At 45.8% G+C, this 12,906-nt stretch overlaps 6 protein-coding genes across 6 annotated transcripts in view; 2 read left to right on the top strand and 4 right to left on the bottom strand.

The window, feature by feature from the left end:
* Nucleotides 1-129: 129 nt before the first annotated feature.
* On the bottom strand, nt 130-636 carry FPRO_11337 (uncharacterized protein; the record flags this gene model as incomplete). The annotated part of the gene is made up of 1 exon (XM_031232399.1): nt 130-636. One exon carries the CDS (start codon nt 634-636, stop codon nt 130-132), a length of 507 nt encoding a protein of 168 aa, XP_031082339.1.
* An 816-nt stretch (nt 637-1,452) lies between these two features.
* Nucleotides 1,453-2,084, bottom strand: FPRO_11336 (uncharacterized protein; the record flags this gene model as incomplete). Its single annotated transcript, XM_031232398.1, has 2 exons — nt 1,453-1,681; nt 1,732-2,084. The coding sequence occupies 2 exons, from the start codon at nt 2,082-2,084 to the stop codon at nt 1,453-1,455; spliced, it is 582 nt and encodes a 193-aa protein (XP_031082338.1).
* A 1,438-nt stretch (nt 2,085-3,522) lies between these two features.
* On the bottom strand, nt 3,523-5,656 carry FPRO_11335 (uncharacterized protein; the record flags this gene model as incomplete). The annotated part of the gene is made up of 5 exons (XM_031232397.1): nt 3,523-3,654; nt 3,713-4,015; nt 4,077-4,615; nt 4,758-5,324; nt 5,377-5,656. 5 exons carry the CDS (start codon nt 5,654-5,656, stop codon nt 3,523-3,525), a joined length of 1,821 nt encoding a protein of 606 aa, XP_031082337.1.
* Nucleotides 5,657-5,902: 246 nt separating this feature from the next.
* On the top strand, nt 5,903-7,799 carry FPRO_11334 (uncharacterized protein; the record flags this gene model as incomplete). Its single annotated transcript, XM_031232396.1, has 4 exons — nt 5,903-6,286; nt 6,339-6,565; nt 6,623-6,958; nt 7,007-7,799. The coding sequence occupies 4 exons, from the start codon at nt 5,903-5,905 to the stop codon at nt 7,797-7,799; spliced, it is 1,740 nt and encodes a 579-aa protein (XP_031082336.1).
* Nucleotides 7,800-9,271: 1,472 nt separating this feature from the next.
* Nucleotides 9,272-10,957, bottom strand: FPRO_11333 (uncharacterized protein; the record flags this gene model as incomplete). The annotated part of the gene is made up of 6 exons (XM_031232394.1): nt 9,272-9,385; nt 9,430-9,592; nt 10,056-10,120; nt 10,375-10,489; nt 10,518-10,720; nt 10,811-10,957. 6 exons carry the CDS (start codon nt 10,955-10,957, stop codon nt 9,272-9,274), a joined length of 807 nt encoding a protein of 268 aa, XP_031082335.1.
* Nucleotides 10,958-12,521: 1,564 nt separating this feature from the next.
* The window catches only part of FPRO_11332 (uncharacterized protein), a gene marked incomplete at both ends in the record, with an annotated part of 3,798 nt that continues 3,413 nt past the window's right edge, over nt 12,522-12,906 (top strand). Inside the window, one exon of the mRNA XM_031232393.1 lies at nt 12,522-12,570. Coding sequence (XP_031082334.1) covers nt 12,522-12,570 — 49 coding nt within the window. The remainder of the gene's footprint in view (nt 12,571-12,906) is intronic.

Genomic DNA, 12,906 nt, shown 5'->3' with positions numbered 1-12,906 from the left:
GCCTGAATATAGTCTTGTGACTGTCCTCCCTGGCATCGAGAATCAGGCCCCGTGTAGCCATTTCTAGAAGGTCTACGTCTTTTATTATGCCCATCGTTCAATCAACTTCCCTCCTCTGGCAAGCTCTTATCAGAGATGCGCCAAGCATGCCACAGTAAAGGCGACAGCAGCTGTGTAAAACCCGACTTGCGCACCCTTGCCAGCAGTATTTCGGATAAAATCAAAGCCTTCAACGGCGTACACATCACTCTCGACTGATGATGATTGACTGCCAGAATTGTTCATCAGCCTAGCTTCAAAGGCGTGTACCGCGTCTGCTGAGATCGAGACATCGCTGTCTTTGAGGCTTTTGACAACTGTTTCAGGGTTCCACTTGAATGATCCTGCAGAGAGCGAGAGATTGGTGGCAAGTTCCCAGCCAAGCCGACCACTGATGTCGCTGGTGAGGGCATAGAACCAGAGATCGAGTGCACGAGCCTTTGGTTCGTTAAAAGCTCCAGTGTTGGCATCCCACGTGATTGTAATAGGCTGAGTCAGATTGAGTTTCTGAGACGAGTCAGGGCCAGTAAATTCGAATGCATGGCTGGTATGGAAGAAGGCGTAGCCGAGAATAGAAAGCAGGGGGCCGTAACGCATTATGTATCGCGAGACGAGCACTAATGAGGTATCGAGGACAGGATAGGCCGCAAGAGAGCTAAGTGCAGAATTGGTTAAGTGAAGCTATGGTTAACACGTGTAGAAAAATGAGGTAAAGGACTCTTTAAAATGAAAGATGGAGAGAATAAGCAGGTGAGAATGCAGATCTTGTGACCAAGCATTCATGCTCAAGAGGAAAAGTGCTCAAGGTACTCCGTATAAACCCCCGTAAATGGCAGGTGACGACCTTTTCTTGTTGGTTGATCCTTGACTGCTGGGAAAGAGTTCCACTTTGAGCCATGTCCCTTACCGTATGGTGCAGAAGACGCGCTTGGCAGAGAGTCCAGAACGCGAAAAATGCCACGTTAATCGGGCGGATTGGAACCTGGAATACAAATGGCTGGCATGGTGTCAGTAAGCACTAAGTGGGCGACCCGAAGCATCGATATAGGCTAAACTTGGACTGAGGGCAAGTGACGGTGAGAAAAGAAAATATCGTGTTGGTTGAGAGAAGCTTGCTTGGCGTGAGGGGTATTGTGGATAGTGGTTTCTTTAGTTGGTTAGTTGACGATGGGCTATTTTATTAAAAATTGGCTTCGCACGGCTGCCAACACGGAGATACTAGTTGTATGCAATTAACACAAGTGTAATAGGAGCTGAAGAAAGTAGCATGGGACGGACGGGGATGGTAAATAGATAATCCAGATTATAGTAGCCTCCCTACAAACCTGATGGATATGTGTCTATGTATGTAAGATAACTATGCGAAATAAATGTAATTACTATATGAGATAAAGCAGCTTTATTAAGCCCTGCTCAGTAAGTAATAGTTTCAGTCGTTGTAGGTTCCGGAATTGTAGTTGTGGACGCAGTGATACCAAGCTCAGAGCAAGCCTCATAGTACGCTGATGGACTATCGCAATATGTAGCATAAGCCGGGATGCCAGTCGGGAAGATGGTCGTTGCCGCCTCACCCTCAGCACGACGGACAATCGCATTTGTAGGAATGATGATAACATTTCCACGCTTTTCCACTGTCTGGGTCCTGGAGGACCGTCAGCTGATTGTCTACTGATTGATGTGAATGTTACCTACACTTCGTACGAGCTGACTGTGACTACATTGAAATCCTGGCAGTCTGCAATCTTATCTGTAAACCGAGGCCCGTTGTTGTTCAAAGTAAGGCTTTGTACACAGCTATCATCTGGTGGAGCTGTTGTTGTCGACTCGGAGTCTGAGGTCGTGGTGGCTTCGGCTGTAGTGGTCGCATCCGAGCTGGCGATGGAAGAGGTTACGTCTGTGCTCTCAGTGACAGAAGTCTGGACATAGGACGTCTCGGTCGACCCGATGGTGGTCGACAGAAGCTCAGTGGAAGAACTGGTGGGTTTGCAAGGTCCAGCAATGACAGTGACCGCTAGTGCAGCAAGAAAGAGAGTGTTACGGATCATGTTGAGTGTAACGACCGGTGTTGGTAATCAAGATTAAAAGAGTGTATGCGTCCCAGGTTCAAAGCAAAAGAAAACAATGTCAAAAGGACTAGAGTTTACTGTCGAGGTGAACAAAGAGATAAATACATGAAAGCAGGTCGCACTACTCAGCGGCTTTATCACGCATATTGTAACCGATCTTTTCTTTTTTAGAAGTCCTCGGCTGCAATGGAATTCTCTAGTCAGGGGCAGCTGAGAGACTATTGAATGGCTAGACCTGACTTGGTGTTTTTACTCAAACTAGTTGGACGCTATTGAAAAGCTACCAGATTAGAGCCAGCGAAAACGACAACCCCTGTATTTTTCTCTACAAGGAGGTGGATACGGGAAACAGGAAGTACCCGGTTGCTAACAATCCATGCTGGAAATGTGGCTTGACTAAGATAAGCATGATGTACTGAGCAACACCCACATCTATCTCTCGCAAACGTGTGCGCTGCGTGTTCAGGGACAACACTTCGTAGCAACCAACACATTGAAAAAGTGGTACGACGTTGGTACGCAAAGTAACCGAGATAACCAACTAATCTGCGTATACCGGAGATTCCCCCTGGAGTCCAACAAGACTACGGTAGTAAGGCTCTTCAATGCCCTTTTGGGCCACAATTCAGCCGTAAAACACCTCTAACTGCGGAGTACGCAGTGGTGGTACTGGTTACGAGAGCTCCCGCTGCTAGCATGATGCGCCAAAAGACATGACGCTGTGATTCAGCGCCGCTCGACGCCTCTCAACGCGTCTTAGCAAGTTTTAGCATCTCCAAAACGTGGTCGCTGGATTGAGACTTGCATTAGCTCTGGGCTAACCTTAACGAACTCTACGAGATCTAGTTACACCTGAGCCCCAACAGCTTTATTGAACCCGACCCGCGATGGTTCTGCTTCCGACTGCATCAGAGAGCTGAATGACTTGGGCCCTCAAGATCAAAGTTGCTATCCCCAAAGAGAGCGAAACTATGCCGTGCCGGAACCACTATTTCCTGGGGATGTTGGTTATCTCTTGAGGGCTATTCAAGCAGAGTTGAGCATGTTGCAAAAGATAACCACTACTGTTACAGTCTGCTTCTTCATCGCTGTAGTGCAATAAGGTGGATTGATTCTGAAGTGGTCCACCTCTATGTCTATATCAGGTATTACATATAAGTAAGTAAACTCAATAATAAGAATTATACCTTTTAATATAAGATCTTAATATAGTTTAACTAAATAGATCTTTCTAAATAGTATATATTATAAGAGTTATTTTATATTAAGATAGAGTTTAATTTTCCTAATAGATATAAGCTCTACTTATAGTATATATACTGTTTTGAAGCACTGTAATATAAATAGTTCCTTATCTTCTATTAAAAAGATTTTATAACTGATATAATATATATAGCTCCTTAATAAAGACTATAAATTATGCTGTAGAGAGTTTTACAAAGTGTTTTGACCAAATCCATCCAATTGTATTATCTGGGTCATCTTGATTCTTTGCAAGCCATAACTCGCCACCTTTACTCAGCACCGTTTCGCCCAGCACATCAAAGACCTAGAGAAATTTAATTATTAGTGTCTAATTAACATTTAAAAATGTCTAGGTGACTCACCTCTCCTGCTTGATAAACTAAGTATGGATAGCCAGCCTCATGCTTAGTGGTTGCTATATTAAACTCGAACATAGATGCTGCCAGCCAGAGAACATTATACTCCTCTGGAGTATTTGGTTGATTTACTGTCTGTTGTAAATCACTGTCTTTGCTGGGCAACAGAAATTGATCAATTCTTTCAGCTGCAATGCTTTCGTCGTACAGTTCTGGCCAGACAACTGTCCCTCTGATAAAATAGATGCGGTCATCAGAAGAAATCATCTCTACCGCGTCTTTTGGTATCAGCGACGCTGATTTCAGGCTCTATTCTTTAATTAGAATCGAATGTCAATCTTAGTGGGTTGGTTCTATGTTCTGCACGTACCTCTGCATTTGTATGGCATATAGGACACACCCGACCATGCCCCGCCATACTCCAAAGCGTGTCACATGACGAGCAAGTGAGTATTCTAGGTACGGCATCCTCGGGGTCCTCGTTCTCATTGTGTTCTAGATCAGAAACACTTACTTCGAGCCCTTCTACTGCGATAGGTAAGGCTTCTAAAGCAAGCATCTGCTGATGCCGCGCCAGATGCCGACAGAATTCCTTCATGTTTTGAGACTCCACAGCTGGAGGTGTCCATTCATCGCAAAGGATGCATCCAGAGATCTCCGTCCGCTTGGCTGGTCGCTTACACGCTTCTAGAATCGTGTCTAATTGGTTGATATCCACTGCCTTGGAGTGTGCAAGTTTGAAATGGCTTCGTAATAAGTCCGCGTTTGAGAATACCGTGTTGGCGTTGTTGCAGAGAATGCATTCCCAGTCCTGCCTATGGATATTTATCTCGTGACTGAACCACTCTTCACGTGTTGAGAAGAGGTCGGCAGTGCAGTCCCTGAAAGTGCATACGTAGGGTTGCAAATCTGAAAAAACGTGTTTCCTGTGAGCGGTATAAACCTACTGATCTTGGACTACTTGATTGTAATGATAGGAATTCTCACCTCCATTGATTCCGATCAGCTAGCTCTTGGATTGTCCGGCAGTATGGGCATTCTATTGGCTCACCATAGTCCAGTTGAACTCCATCCAGTACCATTTCGGGTAAGTCAGGAATCCGGCGGCCAATATCTTCACCGAATGAACTAACAAAGGATGTTGCCGAAGTAAAGATCGAATATCTGGCGGCATTTTCTGCTGTGATCTCCTCTGATCCCTCCTGATAAGTCGTTGCGACGGTGCTCTGGGCTTTGCTTAAGATGTCAATGGTATCCTCTTCATGAGTTGGTTTGGAGAGTTTCTGACGGTGGCTTTGTCTGTACTGAATGATCAGACGCCTTTTCGTGATAGCATTACCCAGGCGCTGTGCTAGCCAAATTGACTGTCTAACTTTTGGGAATTTGTCCTCGACATGCTTGATGTCTGGAGAAGTCTCATAAGGGGTGAAGCCATCGAGGCCAGGGAGCCGCCCCTTTGGTCTCATTCTGCGTATCAGTGTTGAAAGACTAAAAAGGTGATCTATTGAGCAGTGCAAATTCTTCATCAGCTGCTCAACCTCATTTGTGGGTTCAATCGAGGTCGATTGCGCGATTTGGGAAGTTCGGTTTTGGTGGCTGCCTAGTTCAATGCCCAGGACTATGAAAATAGGCGTTAGATTGCAAATATCGATTATTACATGGACACTTACGTCGGTAAAGAACACCTTCTAATCTTTGCAATCCACGAATGACGCTTTCCCTTTGTCTTGGAGCATCCTTGAGTCTGGCATCCAATGAGGCCATGGATCGCTCTGGCTGGAGAGCACCGATGTTTGAGGCCCATACCCTCAATCTACCGCGTTCATCATCAAGAAACTGAGCTTCTGCTGTATTAACCCATGAGGTTGAATGATTCAGCAAGTGTTGCAACTGCGAAACGCAAGCGTTGGCTCGTTTGGAAATTGTCAGGTTGACGTTTGATGAAGACATGACTCTGATGCAAAGAAGAAGACTGCAAAGACGGCACAATCTCACGCTCTGCATCAAAGATAACGCTTGCACGTGAGTGGCTTGATTAGACAGGAAAATCATTTGTCCATGTTTGCCTCGTTCTAGAACTTTCAGCCGCAGCCTGATTTATTTCCCCGCTTCGTATCTCAGTTTTCAGCTTTCTCCATGCATCTGACACGACGTGAAACTTCTTCTTATTATTCTGACTAACATCTAATCAGGAAAATGTCTGGATTCGAGATCGCCGGCATCGTTCTCGGTGCATTTCCGATTTTATATGATGCTGCTAAGGACTTGAACGCTCGTTATCGAGACCTCAAGTCTTGGTGGCAATTCGAACTCGAGTTCGAGAATTTTGTCTCAGCTGTTGATCGCGAGTTCGTTGCATTTACGCAGAACCACGAGATCTTGTTGGTGCCATTGAGTCTACCAGATGCTGAACTTGAACTCCTTCTGAATGACCCACATACTCTCCTCTGGCATGAACCTCGAATCCAAGCTCTGTTGAGAAAGAGAATCCAAAGTCGCTACTATACGTGGTATATGCAACAGCTGAATGATATCAACGACGCCATTTCTAAACTACTTGACCTTTTGCCAATAGATAAAGTAAGCTTTAGAAGTTGGTTGACATCACCAAGTTGATACTGACAAAAGACAGGTTTATCATACCGACTCAACTGGTCTCGCAAGTGAGTTCTTTAGACTTAAATGGAGCTTCAGTCGCAAGAAAGATGAATTCCTGGCGACTATAAAGGATCGGAACGAAAGCATCTACGCATTCCTTGATCGCGCTGCACACGTTGAAACGGGAATTAAATCAACAAGATATAGCTCTCTAGCATGGCAGTATCTTACAGCGCAAAGACAGGCCATTTCGATCTACGAGTGCTTACAGTGCAATTGGACTTGTAGCTGCCTGAGTAAACACTCATATGGTATTAGTGCTAGCACTATTCGACAAGAGCCGAAACGTGGGAACTTCGTTTTGGTCTTTGAAGAAGGTCCTAGACTTACAAAAATCCAAGTAGAGGTAGTGGAAACCGGTCCTTCGGTATCTACCAAATCGTCCACTCAGAGCACCGAAAAGGTCCCGCGCCTCAAGCAAGACCTAGATGTCAAAAGGCGATACAAGCAAGTGCGTGAAATGAGTTCCAGCCTTGCTTCTTTGGCTATTTCTTCTCTTTCGATCGTCGGGAGTCCCGCTAGGCCACATCAAGTACAAAGCCGGCTTCAAAGGCTCGGTATAAAACTCCAAAAGAAACCTCAGTCAGGAGCCAGGTGAGAAACTACCAGAAACATTTGATAAAGGCACTGACATGGCTGTAGTATTTACGTCTCCGACCAAGCTCCGGCAACCATCCCAGACCTGCCGCGCGTGAGGTTTGCCCAAGATTGCGGGCCCATGGCCCCAGAAGCAGTAAATCAGATCCAGGACATGTGCTACGTTGCAAGGGGAGGGTTCGACCAACCTTTTATAGGGTCTCTAAGTAATGGTCCTGAAAATCACTTGCTTCTCAGGTCGGACGATCATTCAGACAGAAATGAGACTTTTGAAGTACAAACACTCGATACTTTTCTAGAGTCCACACCAAGGATTGGGCAGAGACTGAAAGTTGGTCTCCAACTGATTCAAACCGTCCTCGCACTTGGCGTATGTCCATGGGTCCCTGAAACCTGGAGCCAGACCGAAGTCCTGCTTATACGGAACCCAGATTCCGCCATGCCAACGCCATATATCTCTCACCAGTCAATCAGAAACACCCTCAAAGGCAAACAAAAAGTCCAGCCCTGCGTTCAAGCTCGTAGCAGCCTCTTTGCTCTCGGGGTGCTTCTACTAGAGCTTTTATTTCGCATAAAGCTAGAGAGCTTGCCACTTCGCGACGAATACATAGGTGCAGCAGGACAAGCCCTGCAGATAGCTGATCTTTGTACTGTCATTCAGTGGCAGAAAAGCGTTGAGGGACAGTTTGGTGATAAGGTTGCGGATGCAATTAGAAGGTGTATCCTTTGTGCTTTTGAAGCTCAGCCAGATTTAAGTGACTCGGCGTTTGTCAGGGCTATTTGTGCTGGTGTTCTTCAACCTCTAGAAGAGTTTTTGTCTGCATGGATCTCAGAGTAAGAACAATAAGTATATTACTTAAAGAAGAGAATTGACAATACCTGCATATAGATAAGTAGTACCTAAACGGCAAAATATATTTAATTTACCTAGCTAATGTAATTAGTAGGCTTTGTAATAATTCAAGTCTAATGCCAGACGACAAGGTCATGACTTACTATTTCTCATGGACAATATTCTCCAATTCCCATATGTTAGTTTGACGCCCGTTCCATGCCCAGCTACACTCCATTTAAGTTGGAAATATCAAGGCCTGTCTTTAATGGCCATAGAGCATGAAATTAATAAGGTTACTTAGCCACTGACGGCTGTCAAATTGGTCTAATAGATCTTGGTTGTACTAACTATAAATACCTTTTAAAACTAATATATATACTTTAAAAAGAAATTCATAATCCCTATCATATCTTAATTCAATGACTCAAGCTCATCTTGCTGATTATCATCAGTAAGAGAAACTGTGAAATTTCTCCCTTCATAGGAGGGTGTTTTTCTCCTCGCACGAAACCGTTTTCCAGTGGGTTTCCGTCGAGGTTTATGTGGGTAGTAGCTGCAGATATTTGTCTTGCCACCTTTGACTCTCTAGATGAGTTTTTCAAGTGGGAACTCACATCTGTCCTAGGTCCATCGTCATCTACGGCAACACGCCTCCTTGGAATAAACTTTGCTGTCGGGCTTCAAGGAACAGTTGCTATTGCAGCTACAGTTTGACCTTGGCCTGTGTCTCCATCGAACATTAAATCCCCTGCCTGGCTTCCAGGTAGAGTCTCATAGGCTGATGCTTGGTCATTATTTGAGTGACCATCATCATCATCAACTCTACTGTCGCTTGATGGCCGCTGAGGTTGTGGTGTTGTATTTGCTGATGGAAAAGGTCTATGAAAGTTCTGAGTGCGTGGTTCTAGCCTCTGTTCTGTTTCATCAAAGTGCTGCGCCCCGCATCCTCGATGGCCCTTATCTCTCCATTCCTTGTCACTCCCAAACGCGGAAGCCCGATCTGCTGGGAAGCAGTAATCCCTAGGGTCTACTGGAACTTGACGCTCAGACGTAGGATAAGGAAAATGCGGCCTTTCATCCGTCATCGAACCAATCATGTGGTTGTTCAAATTCCAGTTCCTCAAACTTTCAGAGAAGGCAAAACCTAGTTCTTCTGCAAAGTTCGGGGGCCTAGGTATATATCTTCTGGCGTATTCTTGCACAGGCAGGTGCCATATATGGTGCTCCGCTGGTCTACATCCTTTTCGACCCCTCGGTGGAATTGCGAGGACAAAGGGCCGGAATGTGTATGGCTATCTCGACGGTGCTCTTCATTACATTGATTTTGGCAAAGTAGTAGTAACAGATTTACTCTAATTAAGCAATAAATATTCTCTATGTAATAAGAAAATATTATTGCCTTTATAGCTTCTTCTCTAAAGGCATTTAATTTAGAGTCTTTTTAAGGATAGGACTGCAGACAGAAGTCCAGGCATCTAGCTCCACAACACCCCGAATCTCTCGGATGTAGAGGAGGCGTATCTCAAAGCGCTCAGGGTTGCACACTCGATTCTAACCACCTTGAGGATATCCGGCTCTATATGTCCCGCCTGTAAAGCAGTATGACGTAAGGGTTATCTTCAATAGCCCTTACGGAATCCAAATGGCCTGTTCTGGGCGACCGTCCAGTCAGGAACCCATGAAGGCCAATTCCTGTTGGTGTTGTGTTCTTGTTCACAGCATCGGAGGATAGACAGATGCGGAAGTTGTAGCCAACTTTCGTCTTGGCGTATTGCGGCCGAGTTTTTATCAGTAACCTGGCAATTTAAAGAGGCAAACAACATCACGATGGATATTAGAGGCCCGAGGAGCGATCAACGTTCTGCCAAGAGGATTTACAGGATTGCGGTTGAGGGTCATCGGCACCCAAGGCATGATGGAGCAAGCATTCCATACCCAACACGGTCAGCGGCTTGATATCTGCCCTGGTTCGCAAAAATGCGTGGTCGGCTTTTGCGGTGCCGATCCCTACAGCTGAAAGCAAGGGGTTTCCCCAAGCTTGTTGATACGAGAAACAAAGTTTGCAGATCGCTTGCGAGTTACCAATTTCTCAATGACTAATCAGCCTGCTGAATTGGAGAGTGGAGACAGCTACAAACATCAGCTCTACCTCGGAGGGCGGCGCAGTGAAAAGCTTTCATACCGCTCGAGTCCGTATCGTCAACTATGACAGATAGTCCGATTCAAGTAATCTTTCAACCAGTGAAGTCGATGACTCACCTTGGCATGACAGATGAAGTGAGGTCTGCCTGGCCAACGACTTTCCCTTTAGAGGCAGCTGCCGGCTAGAATCCAGGATAATCTCTACCGTTGCAAGACTGCCTACGAATACCGCCTAGTGCAAGATGTTCCAATCGTCACCATCTATCTTTTCATGGTCAGGGATTTGCCGTCGAGAAGGAGGGCTGCTATTTGGCTTGCGTCGTCGGAAACCGGATGTCGCCCCACCAGTCTGTTCTTTTCGTCATCTGCGATGGATTGGGAGACTGGACAAGTGGCAACCTTGACTTGCGTAGTCGTTGACCAGCTCAAGGTTTACCTGAAAGGTTTTCGATCGAACCGCAATTGGAAAGAATGGGTAATTTTCTGTGAGCTTGAACAATTCACTAGCAAGGCAATGTTCCAAGGCGAGGAACAACAGCCCATCAGGCTCTCTGTGTGACGACACGCGTACAATAAAACCTAGAGTGAATGAAGTGACGCGATAGGGCTGCTTTGATGCCCGTGGCGTCTGGACAAGTTCCAAGCGATTCCCTGTTACCGGCATAATCAATCGCACTGAGGCAGTCTGCGCTCTTGTCATCAAATTTTGCGCATAGACCCTGCAGGAAACATGTGTCCTTGTAGGTCTGTGGCTTATAGAATGGTGAGGACTTCATCCTCCCCTGTGACTGATGTCAAGGCTCTCCAGGAGATTCAGAGCTCAGCTGTGTTGCGGTGTCCAAGTTTGGCGGCAAGCCAGAGCGGCGTTAGACCAAGATTTCAAGTGATTCTAAATAATTGATGTCGGCGCCCTGTTGAAGGAGCCATTTCAAAGTGTCGTGGCTGGCAAAAAGAAGCAGGCGCGTCAAGCCCAGTCCAGTCAGAGGCATCTTCAGTCCTCTTATTGAGATCAACGCCATGCTGAAGCAACATCTTGCTAACATTAAGGCTTCTTTTCATAATTGACGCCGCATGAAAAGCCGCATACCCATATTCATCACCGGCATCCAAGTCGCACCCCAAGGCTTGGGAGGCGAGCCGCTGCCTCAGCTGCCCCGAACGATTCTGCTACATGAAGGGCCATCTCACCACAGTTATTTGGCAGTTCAATTTAGCATTGTCGTCGTGTAGCAGGCCAACCATGACGATACAAGAGGCGGCCTTGGGGAAAGCGGGAACCCGGATTGTTACCGTCAATTCCGAGGACACTGACTTGCGGTGGGTTGAACTCGCAAGTGCAATTAACCCGGCCAAGATTGCTGCCGATAGAGCCGTGCTGCGGGACTTGCTCCTAACATTAATATGGGCTTCAGAATAGCGGAGAAAGCGTGTGGTATCGAAATTGGCTAGCTTGTAAGTCAGTTAGCTGCAGACATGACTCCTTCTCCTGTGTGTGGATATTAACTGGGGCTTTTGCCCGAAGGAGCAAGGAAACGGCATCTGCAAGATCCACAGTCCTCGTAATTAACAGTCACAGATTCCAAGACACGGATCAACGGCAGTTTGACACACATCAAGCGACCGTTGGAGGAATGCCCATGGCATGACAATGGCGCTTTAGGCATCGCCGTGGCCGTTTGCGTGGCTGTTTACGCGGCCGTTTACTTAGCCGTTATTGTTTAACGGTCTTCAAGGCGGCCGCTCAAATTGAACCTTGCTGTAACTTTTATCCAAGAACAATATATTGATAAAATCCTCATTGAGGCGAACGTTCAGTTAGTTTTCAGTTGGGGAACTTTGCCATACCAAGGTAAAACAATTAACTTACAGACATTAAAGCAGCAGCATAAATAAGTAAGATAAATAGTATTTAAACCTCTGTGATAAAGGTTTGAGTTTCTCTGGTTAAACTGCCATTCCATCCACTTGTCGGTCAGTCATGTTTCTTACAAGAAGGCTGCTTAGGTTATGTACACTTAGTTGAATCACTTTAAGACAAAGGTATTTGCTTTGAGAATAGGGTCACTTTACATTATCCACAATCTAATCCACTCGTATCGACATTAACCTCGGTGCTACTGCTGCAAGTGTCTCCCTCGCCTCGACACATTGCTGAACGCGGTTAAGTAAAAAGTTGAATCCGAAAGCAATAGCCTCGATAAACCCAAATGCGGCATAGGCATTCTACCCCATTGTTGCTTCGTATGTGATGTCTGAGGCGCTTGACGTGGGCCATCAGATGCGGCGTCCATCAACTCAGAATAACACCTTTATCAAATCAGTTCAGGCAGTATACCAGCTACCTACGCGACTGGTATGTGATTTGAAACTTGTCTACAAAGCTTGTCTGGTTTGGAGATAGCCACAGCACTAAGGGGTAATAACAACATCGCGATTGAAAATGGCCTTATATGAAAACTTGATATATATATCTAAGTGTGCAGCTTAAAATACTCTCTCTGTAGATCACTCTCCTCCTTCATTTAACCCTCTCACCTCATTCTACACTCACATTCGTTTTTCCAGACCTAAAAAATAATAGTAATGCGGTTAACATCTATACTTCTCCTGGGTCTTGGCCTGGGAGTAGTAGGTGAGACTACTACTATAACTGAGTCCTCCAGTGACTTGTCCTCATCGGTTTCTGCCAGTTCGACCTCTTCTGCAACCTCTAGCTCTACAAGCTCTAGCTCTGCAAGCTCCAGCTCTATTAGCTCATCTTCTGCAAGCTCCAGCTCTGCAAGCTCTACTCCAGAAAGCTCATCTTCTACTACAAGCTCCAGCTCTATTAGCTCATCTTCTACAAGCTCTAGCTCCAGCTCTATTAGCTCATCTTCTACAAGCTCTAGCTCCAGCTCTATTAGCTCATCTTCTACAAGCTCTAGCTCCAGCTCTACTCCAGCAAGCTCATCTTCTACCAGCTCCAGCT

This window comes from Fusarium proliferatum (assembly GCF_900067095.1).
Source record: "Fusarium proliferatum ET1 genome assembly, contig: FPRO_scaffold005, whole genome shotgun sequence".
NCBI classification, from domain to species: Eukaryota; Fungi; Ascomycota; class Sordariomycetes; order Hypocreales; family Nectriaceae; genus Fusarium; species Fusarium proliferatum.
The sequence above is the reverse complement of the archived record's forward strand: the minus strand, read 5'-3'. Positions and strand labels throughout refer to the sequence as shown.